At 39.8% G+C, this 19517-nt stretch overlaps 1 protein-coding gene across 4 annotated transcripts in view; it reads right to left on the bottom strand.

Moving 5' to 3' along the window:
- Positions 1-6315: 6315 nt before the first annotated feature.
- A1CF (APOBEC1 complementation factor) overlaps positions 6316-19517 on the bottom strand; it is a 65334-nt gene continuing 52132 nt past the window's right edge. For all 4 annotated transcript variants that reach the window (XM_019538595.1, XM_019538597.1, XM_019538596.1 and 1 more), the window contains 3 exons: positions 15069-15205; positions 10842-10975; positions 6316-6689 (listed from right to left, as the gene is read on the bottom strand). In XM_019538595.1, the coding sequence (XP_019394140.1) occupies positions 6538-6689; positions 10842-10975; positions 15069-15205 (423 nt within the window). In that variant the 3' untranslated portion in view covers positions 6316-6537. The remainder of the gene's footprint in view (positions 6690-10841; positions 10976-15068; positions 15206-19517) is intronic.

Raw genomic sequence — 19517 nt, 5'->3', positions numbered from 1 at the left:
CCAGCTTTCAAACAAATGCTGTTATCTGAACCACTAGATTGACCTTGCCTGTACAAAGCAATTTAGTACTCTCTGCTCTGATGGACTGCAGTTGCGCAGAAGACACAAGATTGCTCTGAAAATGCTTTAGTTTTCTAATTGTAGGTTGCCTATGCCATGTCCATTGTAGCTCAGTCTAAAGAAGAAAATCCAGACAAATATTTTTGAGATTTGCAAGCTGCATTTGGTTTGCTCTTAGTATGAACTCTAGGCTTGGTTTCCACACATGGACTTACCTTGGTTTCAGTCATCTTCTACCTGTTTTATTTGTGGTTAGAAGTTGGATGGTTACAAGAGTTTGGTCCTTAATACTGCCTTTTTCTGAGTTTTAAGGGATACAGAATTGTTAAATACAACTATTCCTACTGTAAAAAATAGTAAACTTTTTCTTTCTTCCAGTAGGTGGCAGAGATAATGTTTCATTTTAGTGCGTCCATATATGAGAGAAAAATAAAGTCCTCTTGATCTTTAGCTTAAAGATGCAACTCAGTTCTATTTTTTTTCATAGTTATTGTATGCAGCATGACTCAGTATACAGCAGAAAGAGAATACTATCAGACTGTTTCAGTGTATCAAAGCAGTATGCATTTATTAAATCTTGGCATGTATAAAAGCCTTGCTGACTGTTTGAGACCTGCATTCTATAATGATCTCAACAGAACCTGAACTGTATTCTTACCACCAATACAGAGAATGCCCTTTCTAGATAAAACTCAGGGCAACCAACAAAAAAGACTGAAACTTTTGTATTAGTTTGAAAGTTTTAATAGTACTTGAAAATACACGTAATGCCATTTGATTAACCAAGAATTATTAGCTTGCTGTACAATATTTAATCCAATTCAAAATTTCCCTGAATTGATGATTGAGATGCCAATTTTACTTCATTTTTTTCAGAACAAATTATTTCTTTTCCAGTTAATGGATCATGTGATTTTACTACACTTCACAGTGTTAGAACACTATACAAATATCGTACTAAAAGTACAAAAATAAGTGCTTTATGCACACAAGTTTTAATACTGTTCCTGTCTCTCTGCTTTGGCACCTTTTCTAACTTACCTTATATAAATAGCTGGAAAAAAGCCATATATAGTTACTTACACAAAAGTGGGAAACATTTTCTATCAACAACAGTCTCTTTCACAATAGGTGTGGATACATTATTCATTGGCAGTCTTCACTAGGGTATCATTACCAAAAATGACTTAAAATGGATATGTATAAGAGAAAATTGAGCTAAAACACCAATAATACTATTAATTATTTAAACCTCTGAATACAATGGCTTTGGTTTAAATGGTTTCCTGTCATGCTCTGCTAGCGTAAGAGTGCAGCGTGGCATTTGCAGAGGAAAATACATTTTCTTTCTTTTTTTAAACATCTTAACAAGACAGTGTATAGATAGAAGTAAGCCTCATTAGTTGTAGCAGTTACAGAAGTACAGAACTTTATCAAATATGACCAGAACTTTTACTCTTTCTCCAGAAAAACATCTCATGAGATCAGTGAGATGTTTGCTTGATTAGGAAGAGAAAGAAATATAGCTAGTTCATTTCAGTGGTCCTGACATATTAATAAGCTTTTGACAATACAACAACTGTATTACTGTTACATTCTTATGAACAGGGAACACCAAAGACTTGGTGTTTAGTGTGATTTCTTTACTATTATTTAGTTTTTCGAAGTCCAAAGAGGACACTGTCAAAGTGGGTAATCCCAAATGATTCCCTTTTACATTACTTTTGTACATCAGCAATACTCTCCATGAAGGCACTAAGAATCTATACAAACATTAATAAAGTTAACTCCTGAAGGATGAGAAAGTGAAAGGCACCTATTACAGAAAAAGAAACTAAAGCATAAGCATACTAAGGCATCTCTCTTTGTAGGTCTGGGCCTAAGTGACTTGCCAAAGGAAGTTTGTGTCAGGACAGGGTTTCTGTCACTGAATCCTATGCTATAGCTGTAAAACTATCATTATTCCTACAAATTTGCAAAGCCTGTGGACCTGGCTGTCCTTTCATGCTTGTCTATATCAAGAGTAAAACTAATGAACTGACTGGATTTATACTGGTGTAAAGATGATGCAAGTGAAAATAGAATCTGGCCTTTTAACTTTTCAAAATGCTTAAAAGAACCTAACAAAATCCAAGCTGGAGAATGAGCAAGCATAAGCAATCTTATGATGTGAAATCAGGGCATGAATTTGATAGGAGCCTCTTCTTATACTCAAGGGCACTAAATATCTATTGAAACTGTAGCACACCCAGTATTAAACAAAGTGTTCATGTTAAAGCTTCCAACGGAGAACAGGAAACTATGAACACAGAAGAAAAAGTGAGGATTTTTAAAACAATTAGAAAGGCCTGGAGAGTGTCTAAGTAAGCTTTGTATATAAATTTCAGATAGGACATAGATATATGCCAGAACAGTGAAAGTCAGCCCTGTCTCTCTACTAAAACTGCAAAACACTTTAAGAATAACAGTAGTCTAACAATACCAGAAACTGTGGTATGCAACTTATACATTTGTTTCGTTACTACTAAAATCAAGTCAACTAGAATATTAAAAGAAAACAACACTAGTGTAACTAGTAAACAGTATTTCAGAGACTAATGTGCTTTGCATTTTTAAAAGACCTACATAGAACAGGAAAACAACTGACACAGTGTCCTATTATTTCACAGAGAATCCTTTAAACATTTTGGACCTGATCTGTTTCTCACTGAAGTTAAAGAGTGTAGGGAGAACCAGGTAATTTCTTAGCATTGAGCTTATGTTTTATGTGACCTGTGAGTCAGGAGGAGGAGAGCAAGGAATGTGCTTATTTTGCCTTTGATGCAGAAGATGAGGATCTAAAATTTTAAAGGATTAGAGATCTTTAAGAAATGATTGATGAATATAATATGAAAACTTCATGGTCTAAGAACTTCCTTGTAATAATTGCTTATATTCATGGATACAAATAAAAAAAAAATTACCTTGCATGTTTTGTACTATTATATTATCTAGGGGAAACCTTAACTATATTTATCCAATATTCACAACATATTGGCACTAATAAGAGTGTGGAATTATCTAAAATAACATAAACTTTTTGCACTTACTATCTCTTTTTGACAGTACTAGTTCTTAGTTGCTTGTTACTTCTAATTGTGCAAGAAAATATATGTATGTATACTGTTGATTTCATATAGAAAATTTAGGAAGCCAGAAGCTTAGGTTAGGATTTTTTTATTTTGCTTTCTGGATATATGAACTCCAGAAAATTGCAGCACTATTCAGGAGAATGCTGTTAAGATGAGGTCAGTTCTCATCAGAGAGCCTTCACAGCCATTACATGACGTCTCTAAAACTCTAAAAACAAGTTTGTATTGCACTGTGTGATTGCCACGGTCAGCACTTTAATAACTATGTCATTTCTGGTGCTTGGTTGTTCATTGTACGAACAATCTACAGTACTGATTTTTCCAGTTTATTCTGAGTATTGCAAACTGCTAATCTTGATTAGGTGAAACTTCTGTAATTTTGCATATGCCACTGTTAGCTTGTGTATTATTTATCAGAGCTGGATCTAAATCAAACGTCGAATCCAAATATCTCTGAATTTTGGGAAGTTAGGATTTAGATCTGGTGCTTCAGGCTTATTTCAAGGCGACAGATTATAGAACTGAAGATCAATATGTTTACATATTTACAGTATTAAAAGTGCAAAGTCTGGCAGTTAATGGACTCCACTGAACTTCTCTCCTAAGAAATTTGACAATTTTCCCATTGTACTGAGGGCACAATTAGATAACTAGCACGGTTTTGCATATTATAGAGATACAATGGGATACAAGCTGGAAGTCTGTTCACTTCAAAGTGCAAGCCTCCTGGGATGTCTTTTTAAAGAAACCAGTCATATGGGTCTTTTCAGAGCTGTGACTTAGGCTTTTAGTCCACATTCTGGTATGATTAACAGATATTTGTCTAATGTGTACATTGCCCAGGATACCAGGATTATTGGATAAGATTAATTTATTTTGTTTAGGCTTTTGCATATTTCTATGGAGACTATGTGGTGAAAGATAAAATATCAATAACTGCCTATGTACCCACTACTATAAAAATTAGCTCTGAAGCATGCACTCACTTGAACGCTGGCTTGTAAGCTAATTTATGAACACTGTCTTTTGCTGTCAGTATTTACTGACTTTTGATATGGGCAGAATTTTAAAAAAAGTAAGTGATAAAAGCTCATTTAGACTACTTAATTTAATACTTATTTTGTAAGATGGCCACATGTGCAATTTTCAAAGTGGGGGAGGTTATAGGTATGTGAAGGATCTCTATGCAAAAATGGGTGACTTAACATTCTACATGTTGTTGGTTTGGCCAAAGATATAGTAGTATTTTCTAGTTTGGTGGACTTCATCAAGGCACGTATAACTGATTAGATTCAGAGCAATGAACAGGCAGAAAATCAGCACTCTGTTGGTTGAAGAATGTGAATTGCCACATTGGACAAGACAAAAATCTCTCACTCTAAATGCACAGAAGAAGAAAGGCAGAAAGAAACTCAGGTGGCTAGTATAATGAGAACTGAACAGCTATACACTGGGGATACAAAGAGGATAACAAACCTGGGTATAGGGGTATTGTAGGGTACTTTGTTATAGGGAGGAAGGACACTTTTGTTGTGGAGGAGTAAAGGGGCTCCTGTAGGGCTGTGCAAAGCTTCGATCTCTGATTTGATTCAGAGGAGATTTGGCCCAGTTCAGCAGCCAGATCTCTGAATCTGAATCAAATCAGGAGACCCATTAATCTCTCCGAATCAACTCAGAAGCCTCTGATTTGATTCAGCGAGATTTGGTGATTCGGACACAGATACAGCTTTATACATTTTTTCTACATACCTCAAGGTACCAGGTGGATTGTGAATACTGAGATGGTGGGACAAATGGAGTGTTCCAAGGGAACACAGGGGTTCCCAGCGTGCTTGGTGGTGGACCCAGAAGTGGACCAGAAGCACTTCTAGGTCTGCCACGGAGCCTGCAGGGGACCCACCCTGCCCCCCGACTCAGCGACTGGTGCCTCCTGGGTCTGGGGGGCCACCCGGGGTCCCCCCACAGCAAATCGCTGAGCCGGGATGGTTCAGGGGTGGGTCCCCTGGGTGCTCAGAGGTGCCCCCCCCTCAACTCCTGTAGGATGCTCCATCTGCCCCACCATCTCAACATTCACAAGCCATACCTGGTACCTCAAGTTATGTAGAAAAAACATATAAAGCTGTGTCTATGGCTGAATCACTGATTCTCTGAATCAGAATCGAATCTTCATTTTTAGATTCAACCGAACCAAACTGGGACAGTGATCCAAATCGGAGAATTGAATCACCATCCCCTGAGCTGAGCCAAATCCAAATCCAATTCGAATACGGCCTGCTTTGCACACCCCTAGTCTCCTGAGCTTTCTGAGGATAAGAGGAGAAGTACCCAACAATTTCTTAACGTTACTGTCATGAAGTTGCTGGGAGGTAAAGTACAGCCCATGGAGAAAATCCACTACCATTTAGCATCCTGGAGAGAGGTTTCTGTTCTCTTTCATTCACCCTAAGTCCCGCTCACACATTTTTTTATTCCCTGCTCAGTCCATTTGTATGATACGCTAATGTTCTAGTGAGAGATATTCAGCATCAAGGGAAGTGGGAGATGAGTGTGCACGTGTGTTTCCCCAGGAACAAATAGCAGTGGCATATAGTTGTGTCTGGGTGGCCCCAGCAGCCTTACCTGCGGTCCTGAGGGCCTTCTGGGGCTCCAACAGTGGCAATTCAATGTGCAGAACCTAGCTGGCAGCTGGAATATGGTTCTAGACAGCCGGACTCTGTTTTTGGGAGGCACATGCTGCCACCACATGTACCACCCTGCTTTTTTCAGTATCTCCCAATGTCAAAAAACCCACTCCACTGCAAATTAGCAGCACAGCTTATGCCTGCATGTGCAGTGCAATTGGTTTGCAACAGGTGCACACTTATCTGGATGTGCCCTATGTGTCTTAGAACTGTGCACTAATTGTGCAGTATGAACATGAGTTTGATATCACAGTTAGCCAATCACAAGTCTGATTAAATCACACACTTTAAAGATGCAGCTCATTGGGAATGTTTCTGTTTTCAGCATGGATGATTACATGTAAACATGCACAGTGATGTATACTTAAGAAATTTTAAGAATTATTTTCTGGGCAAAAATGGGTTTTTGTTTCTGTTTTGTTGTTGTCTTCAGTTTTTGCTTGTTTTATTTAAGTGTGAAAGTTAATTTAACTAATTTATAATGAAACATATACCAACAATTAAAAAATTCTCAGCCTAGAAGTATAAAACTATCACTAAACTAATCCATCTTCTAAAATTAGATTTAAAATTCTGAGATCATAATAATTAACAGACAGAAGTAGTTACCCCCCCCCACTTGATTAACAGAAAGTATTGATTTAAATACAAGTAGACTAAATCTTTTAAAAAGTTCCATAACCATCACTACGAGTGGCCACAGCAAAGGCAGGGTATGCTTCATATGTTGCATAAGTTGCTAGATCTTGTCCCAGTGTCATTGCTTGTTTCAGTTGTGTAGCTGCTACAGTTGCAGCTGCATTGGTGATGGTGTATCCTGTAGTGGAAAACAGACATAAATAAAGCATATCTTTTAAGTACACCCACAGAGAATGATACAGCTGTGATAACCATCCTTTGTGTATGAAATAAACTTATGGAGATTTCACTGTAATAGCCTATTTGTGTTAAATTGAACATATTTACATCTGACAACATCAGTGGGCATGTCTACATGTGCCTGACTGCACAGTTGGTACTGTGCAGTCATTTAGTACTCCCCTTAGCAAATACTAAATGATTGTGCAGTACCCTCCATTATTGTACAGTGGTGCACAGGTTGCTTTTGATTCTACTGCACAGTAGTTCATTGCTATTGTGTGGTAGTGGCGGCATCACACTTAGTGCCCACCAATGCTGCATCACCTTAGTGTCTTGTGTAGATGCACCCAGTGTTAAGCAGCTGTTACCTTTGTGATAAACTTCCTCTTCATTATGATCATACCTGTAGTAACACTATGTGATTAGCAAAGTTACTTACCTGTTATTTGTTAAACCCATGATTGTCCAAAATGTCCCTATTTTTATAGCATTATGTGTTCCCAGTATTTAGCTGTCTCTGAACTAATAATACAAGTTACCATAAGCCCATAAGATCCACTTCACATATGGGGAGGGCAGGACAAGAAGGATATGTAATAAAAGATATTGACCATGTATCATGGAGGAGATGTCCGCATAAATGATGAAAATTATGTGCTACCAGTCACTACCACACTTCCTACCACAAATGTGTCCAGAAGGAATACTACATATTAAGGAGATGAGGAGAGATGTTTATCATTTGTAATGTTGGTGAAAGAACATGTTACGGACTACTTAGAAAAGCTGCATATGTACAAGTCCATGGGGCTGGATGGGATGCACCCAAGGATGCTAAGGGAGTTGGCTGATGTGATCGCACATCCATTGACCATCATCTTTGAAAACTCATGGCAATAAGGAGAGGTCCTGGATGATTGGAAAAGGGCAAACATAATGCCCATATTTAAGAAAAGGAAGAAGGTGGATCCAGGTAACTACAGACTGGTCAGTCTCACTTCAGTCTCTGGAAAACTCATGGAGCAGTTCCTCAAGAAATTCATTTCTAAGTATTTGGAGGAGAAAAAGGTGATTAGGAACAGTCAGCATGGATTCACTGGGGGCAAGATAGGCTTGACCAACCTGATTGTCTTCTATGATGAGGTGACTGGCTCTGTGGATGCAGGGAGACTGATGGATGTGGTATACCTTGATTTTAGCAAGGCTTTTGATACAGTCTCCCACAGCATTCTCACAGGCAAGCTAAGGAATTATGGGCTGGATGAATGGACTGTAAGATGGATAGAAAACTGTCTGGAGCATTGGGCTCAGAGAGTAGTAATCAATAGCTCAATGTCTTGTTGGCAGCCGGTATCAAGTGGAGTGCCCCAGGGGTGGGTTCTGGGGCTGGTTTTGTTCAATGTCTTCATCAACAACGTGGAAGATGGCATAGAGAGCACCCTCAGCAAGTTTACAGATGACACCAAGCTGTGGGGAGTAGTAGATATGTTGGAGGGTAGGACTAGGATTCAGAGTGACCTAGACAAATTGGAGAATTGGTACAAAAGAAATCTCATGATGTTCAACAAGGAAAAGTGCAAAGTCCTGCACTTAGGATGGAACAATCCCATGCACCAGTAAAGGCTGGAGGTTAACTGGCTGGGCAGCAGCTCTGCAGAAAAGGACATGGGGGTTACAGTGGATAATCAGCTGAATATGAGCTAGCAGTGTGCCCTTGTTGCCAAGAAGGCTGACAGCATACTGGGCTCCATTGCTATGTTTGTTGCCAGTAGGTGAAGGGAAATGATTATTCCCCTTTATTCAGTGCTGGTGAGGTCTCATCTGGACTACTGTGTTCAGTTTTGAGCCCCCCCACTACAGAAAGGATGTGGACAAATTGCAGAGAGTCCAGCAGAAGATGACAAAAAACAGTGAGGGGGCTGGGGGACATGACTTATGAGGAAAGACGGTGGGAATTAGGTTTATTTAGTCTAGAGAAGAAAAGACTGAGACTGGACTTAATAGCAGCCTCCAACTACCTGAAGTATGTGTGTGTGTGTTGGGGGGTGGGGTTCAAAAGAGGATGATGCTAGACTTTTCTCAGTGGTGGCAGATGGCAAAACAAGGCATAAGAGTCTCAGGTTGCAGCAAGGGAGGTTTATGTTAGATATTAGGAAGAATTTTCTCAATAGAAGGGTGGTAGAACATTGGAACTGGTTAGTCAGAGAAGTGGTGGTATCTCCATCCTTGGAGGTTTTCAAAACCTGGCTAGATAAAACTTTGGCTAGGGTGATCTAGTTGTGGATAGTCCTGCTTTGAGCAGGGGGTTGGACTAGGTGACCTCCTGAGGTCCCTTCCAACCCAACTTTGTATGCTTCTATGAAAGTTCCACCATATATGACTACATAGTAGAAGTATTTGGGAATTTCCTATCAAGATTTTTTTTTTTTTTGCCTGAAAATGTCATTTCCAAACAAAATGAGTTTTCCATGGAAAATGTTCAGTTTTGCTAACATTAATTGATAGTCATTTATTGAAAAAAAACAAAACAAAATATTTTGCTTTGGCTTGACTTGGCTTAGATCAAAATATTTCTGTTCGTTGAATTGGCCCTAGTTAGTTATGAAACAAGTCAGCATAAACTGCATGGTCTATTGGCCTCTGTTCTGTCCTGTAGGCCAAACTACTTGAGTGGTCAACACCTCCCACAACTCTTCCCATACAAAACGGTCCATTCTCTGACCAACAATGTGGTGCATTATGGAAGTTGCATAACTTCTGGGGAATAAAGGGAGATGTGGTATAATCAAGGAGTTTGGCCAGTAGGAGATGTGGACATTAGGGAACCCAGACTAGAACTCCCATGATGGATGTGTCATTAAATGCAGTTTAATGTTGATCATACTTAAGGTAGGCATTTCAGGTCAGTTCAACAAATCAAAACAAAATGCTTTGTCATGATGATGTTTTAACTTTTTTATTCAATTCAGGATGAAAAAAGTTCAAGTATCAGAATTTCCCCTGAGGGAGAGGTTCCTGTTTTTGCTCAGCTTTATTCTGTAGGCCTCTATTCAATATGTTAATATCAGTTTCCACTCCATCCACTGTGAAAATCATTGAATGGGTCAAAATGGAAGAAGCCGTCAAAGGCAACAGGGACAGGGAAATCTATAGCCATGCCAAGAGCAGAGCATATAGATATGGCCAGGGATAAGTAGAGTTGCAGCCATCATTGACCAAGGATATCTACCACTGGCAGTGTGTGTTGTAGGCAGAAACTTTAATGTACATCTATTTGTCAAACTTCCAAGACAAATAAATAAGGGAGGGTGAAAGAACAGGAGAGATTATAATTAAGCAGTAAATGGGGATTAGATTCAATAAAAAGTCCATTTGGCTAACATACTACGGAAGCCTTCACCAACCCAGACAAATTGATTTTTCTGTGGCTTTTGCGGACTTCTGTGGCAGGAAGCTGAATAGATTTTTTTTATTGAATTCATCCTTGAGATGCTCCATACAGTTCAGTAGTTCTGATTAATGCATGCCTTGTGTGCAGTTTGGCACAAGGGGTTCCCAGTACATCATAAGCACATCCACAGTACATAATATTGTAAATGCAATGCCTGTAAATTGGGTTTATGTTTCTGGCTTGTTCTCTATAATTTTCCCAGGCATTCTGGTTAATTTTAAAACCTGTTTAGGGATCTTTACTCAAAATGGAACAATAAGCCCGTAGCCTTCTAAATCTGAAGAAGTGTGAAACAACTTATATTTTGAGCCAGTACCCTTTGTTACAGTACCCTTTGTCTAATGGACCAACACAACTGTAGAACTGGACAACCCTCAACCTTGTGAAAGTTCTCAAGTAGATCTAGCCCCTTCTTCAGTTTTCTTTTTTTTTTTTTTAGACAAATTTTCTCCTCCAATACCTCTGGCCATAATATGATGTTTCAAAATCCATCCTCATCCCAGCAAGCTGTCATTACATAGGCCATTATATCATCTCATATATGAATAATACGGACAAGGAAGAATGGAAACATAGGCTTCAGTCAAAAGATCACTGTAATCCCACTATATAGAATCAGTAGTTAACAAGACAGTGTCAGTACAGACCTTCACATACCTGGAAAAGCAGGTGCTGCAGCAGGTGCCTCAGTGCCTTCGATGGGAATGCCCAAGGTCTGAAGGGTATATTCTGCTGCATATGTCTTGGCCTCGTCAATATATGCACTGAGCTTGGGAGGTGTGAAAGGATGTCTGTGAATCAGATACAAAACATTAGTTGCTTTTACTGTTGTATGCTTAACTGCTTGACAGTCCATATCTCTTGATCCAGTAGGAACGCACGGTGCATTAAGATTTCAAACAAACAAAATATTTGGAAAAAAATCACAAAAAGAAAAACAATTAGTTAAATGTATAGACTTTTACATATGGGCTGGCTATCAGCTTGAGGTTTACTGTTCATGCTGAAAAGGTTTCCTGCTTATTTAATTAACTCACCCTAACTGGAAAGACCAGCTTTAAATAGATAATGGACGTTTGCCAAGTATCTCTCATTAATATTTCTGGATTACTTGATGCGGTGTAATCCTGTGAAGCAGACCTAAACTATCATTAATTTCTATTGCTATTATCATTAGCAATAGGAGTGTACAGTACTTGATTCCTAATTGTTATAACTGTTGAGGGTGGAGTGGTAACAGCACCCCATATTTTGAACGTTAGCTGATATGTCTCATAATAAGATCCATTTTAGTTATTTACAACTTTGCCAAAATTGAATGATTTGCATCTTAATTTTCCTTGAGGAGTGTCTGCCTCTTACTGATTTTTATTTATTCTATTTTTATTTCAGCCAAAACTATTCAGTTTCTAATAATGGTGTGAGAGAAAATAGATTAAAAAATATCCCTTTTAAAAATAGCAATGACCATTTTGAGGCATTTTAGTCTCTATGTGCAGAGGGGTAGCTTTTTGCCATTTAGTTACAATCCACCGACACTTTTAAGTCGCTGAAAAATAAACTTTGCACATATTCAAGTTCACGTTCCAACCAAAGTCTGAGCAGGAATTTTCTTGCAATTGCAGTCCTGGGTTTCTGTGGGCTGTGTTGGTCCTAAACACCAGAAATAGGAGCAGGGAGGCTATCTTTCAAGTGCCCTCAATATTTTCTCTGGGCTTTTGGGCAGTGCAACTTGTCTGATTCAAACACAGAGGGAACAAATGACAAGCAGGGGGAACTGACTGGAATAAAAAACCCTACTAATTACAGAAAAATAGTCTATGTTAAAAGAGCTCTAAAGCTAACAAAGTCAAGTGCTCCGCCTTAGGAAATGTCAGAGTTACAGCTGCTCAAGTGCAATGCAGTTTTCTTGTGTGTATGCATTGTGATCCAACTACTAATTGTACAGTGTCATAGCCTGACTTTTCTCTGGCATGCACCCTCCTTGCACTGTACCAGTGTTTTCAGTGTTCCCATCATAAGCTTCATCTCAGGCTACTTTGCAGATTTTTCAGATTAATTAAATTATTATTCTTGTTCTATTTTATGGCTTCTGCAAAATCACTTAAATACTCACACATAATTACTAAGCATCTAACTCCAGGACTGATATTCGAAAAGACCATTAAAATTTTCTTTTAACCAGAGAAAACATAGTGCTGAGCATTAATCACCCATCTTTTTTCCTTTATCTCCTCTTGCTTTTTTCCTTTCAGGACCAATCAACATTCTTCCCCTTAACCTCCAGTGCTCCAAATGAGTAGTTTTGGGGAGGAAGGACCAGGATCTATCCAGGGCTAGGGACAGACATTACCCATAAACCAGTTTAAATAATCAGAAAATGGTTTAAACCTCTAACAGAACAGATATTCAGTGCACATAAACCAATTTGAGATAAACCTGGTTGAATGTAGTACCAGACTTAACTGATTTGGCTCAAACTGGTTTATGCAATGTCTGTCCCAGATCCTTTGCTGGTTTAAGCTAAACCAGACACCCCCAGCATCCCAGCATGCTCTCTGAGCTGGGCAGGGCTCTCTGTTCCACAGCAGGGCTGGTCCCTTCCCTCTGCTCCCTGGTGGAAGCTCATCAGAGACTGGGTTTGCTGGCTTTCCCATGCCCTGCATCCCACCTCTCACCACTCGCTGCTTAAGCAGAGATCCCTTCCTCATCTCTCTCACGGCACGGACTGTAGCCAGCATGTGGTATGCTAGCTAATGCTGTGTAAGGTGGATAGGACTGTGTCTTCTTAGGGCTTTTGGGAGGTAATCAACAGCTCAGATGGTAATGGCCCTGCATTCCTTCCTTTGGAAAAAGCTGTTTAAGAAGAGCTTGTAATGAGTGAGACTTTTTCTGATGGCCTGTTAAATGGTGATGGGGGAGGGGTCCCTAATCATAGTGTCCTGCCTGGGCCTGGTGACACACCCCTCAGCTCAGTCCTGTGGAAGGGAAGGGAGGGCTTTTCTAGAGCCCCCAGCTTCTAGCCTGAGCCACTGAAGGCATGTGCCTGCATTTCTGGAATGAGAAGGGAATGTCTATCCACCTTCAAATCAGGTCAAGCTTTGCAGGTTAGACTAACCTTCAAAGATTGAATCAATTCAGGCTCAGGCTTTTTGAATATCTGTCCCTAGCCCAGAAGAATAAGCCTCTGACTTCCTGTCTACTTAGTAGCAAATGATCATGCCTTATTCAGTAACTTTCTCCAATATCCAATTCACCTAACTACTTTTAAAAATTCCAAAATCTCATAGCATCCATTACAAATTAGTTGAGCATGTTCTTCATATGATTACCTACTATATATTCAGAAGACTGTACACTCATTCAGTGCATAGGATGAACGGTGCTCCCTACAGTAGCCGCTATTAAATATTTTATGTTATCGTTATTGTTTGATATGTGCTTATGCCTTATTCAATTAACACTATTTAAACCCTATTCTGAAGACAAAGTGATTAATTTTCTATAGTCTTCACTAATATGTTTGTTGGGTATGTCACAAATATAAATAATCTCCACAACAATATGGTGAAGTAATGGGGTGTTATTGTCTCTATTTTACAGATGGGAACTGAATCAAACACAATTAAGATCAAAAGCGCTAGCTAATTTTGAGGCTCTTTGCACCTTACAGTGTTCCAGTTTGTTTGTTCATTTTATCAGAATCAAACCATGTTTTTAATACAACATTCTTTCAAATCGTTCAGTCACAGATTAGCATACCCAAAATTGCATTTTTAGGCCAAGGGGAAACATATCAGAGTTTGGACTATTCAGTGAGGTGCTTAGATAATAATATTCTAGAATGATGAAGATTATAATAAGTAGGATCCAAATGCGGATGAGGGGGTGTGCACTGGTGCAGTCACACTCTCCTTTGCTTCCTGGTTCCCTCAGAGTTTAAAACCAACTGCCTGGCAGGATTCAGGCAACAGTGAGGGAGTCAATTGACTTCATGACTCATTATAATCTATTTCATTCCTTCTAAATTTTTCATTCCACAGATGTTAATTACCCTTTCTTTTTGAATGGTCCTGATATTCCACAATCCAAGCTATCCTTTCTTCTGCAATTCTACTGTCCGTTAACTGCTCCTGGTAATGTAGTTTCTATTTCATAGCCCTGCAGACTCTTTTCAACTTCAGCTAAAAACATTAACTCAAGTGTGGAAATGTTAACTCAAGTGAACATTAACTCAGGTGTGGAAATAACTTGCAGTGAAACAATGGATGCACTGTCAAGATGCTGAAGAAGACCAGATTTTTTTTATGAACCTAATTATGTTTGCCTAGTTTGCTGTGTTTTATGCAAAATATAGCAGATTAATGCACATGCCAATAAAGTTACAATTCTTTTTGTTTTGAATTTAAACTGAGTAATTGAGTCCTCAGCTCCTAACATATTAGTGAAACTTCCAGTTTCTTTTTAACTGGAGAAAAATATGTTGTGTTACATATGATTATGCTGTCCAGTATTTGCACCCCTCCTTTTCAAAATCCTAGATCTGCCTATGGTAGGATCTATCTTTATATTTTGATCCAAAATCTGGTGACATCCCAACAAATTGCTTTTTCTTCCTAAAGTTTCTGAAGAAATTGTTATCAGCATATAAGAGATTTAAAGAAAGGCTATGTGGGCTTCATGCAGTTTTTACTTGAGCAGAGACAGTATAGGTAATGGCTGGTATTTGTATTTATCCCTTTTAGTCTGTAGGATTTTATTCTGCTTTCCAAAATTTGAAACGACTATAAAAACCAACTTGTATAGTTGCTTTTGAGTAATGATGCTAAATACATTGATTTAAAAATCCCATTAAAAAGCACAGAAAATGATATAGTTACATACATAGTAGGTTGCTGGCTGGCAAGGGCAGGTATAGTGACTTTATACAGGAACAGTTGTCTTTGATCTTGGCCAATCGCAGAATGAAGCTGGTAAACAGGCTGTCCCCAATTATTTTTCTGGCAGATTTCTTCTAAGATCTATAAAAGAAAAAAGATTTACTACAGTTAGAGCCACACTTTAATGGTCTGGCCCATCTCCAGGCTCATCCACTGCAAAGGTCCATTACTTTCCATGAGTTTTCATCTGTAGATGGCATGTCTCTTCTTGAATATAATGTAAGAAGAAATAGAAGCTCTGGTGGTTTAATAGGTTGTGAACTCTAAAATTAATAGAAACGTGAAATTTTCAAACACCACTTAATTGATAAAGATAATTGTCACATGGCTACATCTGATTCATTTCAATTTAGTCTATTAACTGTTTTACTTTGATGTAGCACTGGATAATTTCCTTTGAATTCTAATTTAGTAATTCTACTTCTGCATTCCAGAGTTCTGCACTCTTAACTCCTGTTAAAGCACTGCAACTTTATTAATCCCTCATTGGATGAAATGGATAAAAAGCAGTGGGATAGCTTCTGTCCAACCAGGACTAGAACATTGAGCTCTTTTCCGTTCAGGCTAGTATCTAGTTACATAACCTACCCTCCCTCTAGCTTGCTCTCCGTTTCCTGCCCTAGAGTCATTTACATTTTGAAAGGTTTGGCCTGTACCAGACTATTGTCCCTTAGAGTAATTTATGCTCACCCCTAAATTTGTCCCTGTACTTTCCTATGGAAGCAACTTTATCAGAAAAAGTTTAATTTTAAATAAATGTCAATATCAGTTACATTTAAGGATGTCCCTTGTGAGTTCTCACAATCGTTAAAGGTCCTTTGGCTTTAACTACCAACATTCAGACTTTGGCACTGGAATACTTGCATCCCAGGAGAATCACAAATTCAGGTCAATGGTTTGAGAGACAGAGAAGCTTTCTGTTATGTTTTAGATGTTTTATGCATTGCGCTATACTAGAATTTGGCTAAATCTGGGCTGCAGAACTAGAAGGTTTTGCTTCTGTCTTTGCTGGGGCTCGGCAGCTGGCATTGCTGCCATTTTTCCTAACTCCCTGCTCCCTAGCTGCAACATGGGCATGATCTCCAACCAGTGGGGAACTGAGTTGGGGTGGGGCAGCTTCCAGCTGTGTCTGTGCTGCAGCCAGGTGGGTTGTTGGGGGAGAGGCAGCTGCAGTGCAGATACAACTTCCAGATGCCCAGACTTGGTGCAGCTCCCCACTGGCTGGAAGCTACTCCCATGCTGCAGTTAGAGGGGAAGCTGGGGAGAAGCAGTGGAAGCAGTGTGGGGGCAGTTCCCAGCTGCCCAGCTCTGGCGCAGCTCCCTCCAGCTGCAACCTGTGCTGGTGCCCCAGCTGGGAAAAGGTGGTGCCAGCACTGGCACAGCTCCCAACTGCCTGGTCTCAGCAAGGGTGCAGGGAAACACCTTCACTGCTGACGCATTGCTGAAGTCATCCAGCCCACACCAGAATGGAGCTGGATTGTTCTGCTCTGCAACGTAAAAAGACTGCCAGCCCCTGTACTATATATACAATTATTGTGCTAACTCACAGTCTTCTTTTACAATGAGAACTAGCACATTGAAACCTCACAAGCAACATTTGTGAGAACACCTATAGCACCCAGGAGGTGCTGGTACACTGCTTGGTGTACACCGCTTTTTCTCTTTGCGGTATGGGAGAGACTCCCTCTGGACTCAGCAATAGAGTGAATAAGGGTGTTGTACTCTAACCAGACACTATAGTTCATAAAAGAGAGTGGGAACAAAAGAAAGCCAGCAGCGCATGGTTATTTTTAGCAGCTTGTGTAGCTTTTTAGCATTTTGTGTAGATGTGCCCATGGACAAGTATTAATTTAAACTGGATCAGGTACAAAGCAGGGTAACTTATATGATTAGGAGAACAGCAAACCTATTTTATAAGAGAAGATTAAAAGAGTTTTTTGCAAAACAAATGTTGAGAGTGGTTTTGCTTTGTATAAACCTCTTTGGTGAGCGAATATCAGGGAGGGAGGAAGTTGTTTAAATTAAAGAACAATATCAGCATAAATAGGATGACCACATGGGACAATGCAAAATCTGGGATACTGCCCGCACCCTCCGATGGCTTCAGGAAGTCAATGGCCTGTTAATGACCTATTGTTCTTTCTTTCACCAGGTGTTATCAATCACCTGTGAAGTAACAATTAATGTTAATGAGCAATTTTGCTGTCTGCTGGGCTTCCTATTTCACAGCTGCTGCTGCTCTGCCTCTGAGCCTCATGCCCTGTGCCCGGGATGCTCGTTTTCATTTTCACTGGCTGGCTGGGGCCGAAATCTGGGACCGTTCCAGCCAATCCAGGACATATGGTCACCTCAGACATAAGATCAAATGGCTAAAGACTCACCATGAACAAATTTAGACTGGAAATTAGGAGGAGGAATGAAGGTCTAGAATGGTCTTTCAAGCAAACTTGTGAGAGCAAGGAACCTGAATTGTTTTAAGATGGAGCTTGATAACTCTATGGAAGGATTAGTATGATGGGATAGGAGCAATAAATAGTGCATATATGGATATAAACATAACTCATAATCTTCATTTTTGTGTGTCAGATACCTTTTAATCCTAGGGGTTGGGGCTTCTCTTTGTCACCTGAAGATGCCAGGAAGAATTTTATTTATTCAAAAATGCTTTATTTGCTTTCCAGTTGGCAGGGGTGGGGGTGGGAGGGGGGTGTTGCTTTCTTCTGAAACACTTCTTACCCCATCTCAGAGGTGGGAGCATTCCTGGAAAGCACTCACCCTCCGGCTAGTCCTTAGAAATCTCTCAGGTACCTGAGTGCAGTTATCTGTACTTATGTGGTCCAAATCAAACATATTGCTAATATTGAGGTCAAGAAGGAATTTTTTCTCCAAGTCAAATTGGCAAGAACTGTAGCATTTTTACTGTCCTCTGTAGTACAAGACATGGTCTTCTCCCTAAGATTGTTCAAGCACATAGCAATATAATAATTCCTGGCTCTTACAGTGGCAGTTCATTGACTGTAACCTTTCCCCCCACCATATTAACGGATTTTTTTCCTTAATTTTTTTGGGTGCTTTGAGATTGTGAGTTGTGAGATTAATGTGGATCTGTTGGACAAATGATTGCTTGCAAAAACAGGACAGTGGATTTGATGGCTTTAGATATGCCTTGCAGTCCTATGTTTGAATTCAGACTTTTGCTTTACTTAGTTAAAGGAAAAGAGAGGGGAAGTATTTGTCATTAAGATCAGAGTCTTAAAATTTCAGGCAATTTTGATCTTATTTGAGACTTAGGTTGTTATCTGTCTAAACCTCAATCCTGAATACTTTGCACATAAATAACTTTATATGATTTCAGTGAGAGTTTCTACATGTAGCAAAGAGTTCACGATTGGTTTAATAGCACATTTCTCTTTCCTAATTTTAAAAGAGGGTTGCTGGTAATGTTTTCAGGTGCTTAGCATTTATCTTTCATGGAAGGTTGCACAGCCAGGTTCTTCCCTCAGAGGTCAATCATTCAAATCACAAAAGTCAGAGACCACTGATTTGCTGAGCCATAATAGAACATGTTTAAATTTTGAGGCAGCAAGCTTTGTAAAATGTTATTATGGTACATTACAGCAGGCTGTCCAACTGGTGGCCTGTGGTCTGCATGCAGCCCCTGAGGGGTTAAGTTGTGGCCCCTGGGCTCCTGCCCAGCCACTGCTGTCCCCATCTGGCTACAACAGCAGCTGCTGGAATCTTTGGGCTCCTCCTGCCTGCTCCAGCTTTCAATGCCTGCTCCCACCCCAGGGGAAAGGGCAGTGCAGTACAACATGGCCAGGGGAGCTGAGGGTGAGCCAAAGGCCATTGGGTGCAGCCATAGGGGGCAGAGTGCCCACACTGGTGTGCAGTGAAGCAGTGGAGAGTGTGCACAGGTGTGAGTGCAGAGGGGGTCATCTGTGCAGCCCAGTAGGTCCAAGGCTTGCCCTGGTGCAGCCCACTGGCCTGTGGCCCTTGCTGGTGTGACCTGTGGGACATTCAGCCTGTCTGCTTAGAAGTTGGACAGCTCTGGACTCATAAAAAATAGGGCTGGAAAGAACCTTGATGTGCCATCTTGTCCAGTTTGCTGCACAAGGTAGTATCATTCTGGTTTAAACCATCACAGGCATATGTTAATATGATCTGCACTTAAAAACTTCTGAAGACAGAGTGCCTACAATCTCTCTCACTAATGTGCTCCAGTGTTTAACAGTCCACACTGTTAGAAATGTCTTCCAAATCTGATTTAAATTTCCCTTGTTGCAATTTATGCCCTATCCCGTGTCCACAGAACAATTGATCACCATCCTCTTTGTAACTACCCTTCTGGTATAATCAAATCATCCTTAAGTCTTTTAATCTGTAAACTAAATAA

Source organism: Crocodylus porosus, unplaced genomic scaffold (genome assembly GCF_001723895.1).
Source record: "Crocodylus porosus isolate Cpor-Errol unplaced genomic scaffold, CroPor_comp1, whole genome shotgun sequence".
In the NCBI taxonomy this organism is placed as follows: domain Eukaryota; kingdom Metazoa; phylum Chordata; order Crocodylia; family Crocodylidae; genus Crocodylus; species Crocodylus porosus.
This window is presented reverse-complemented; position numbering and strand designations above follow the sequence as displayed.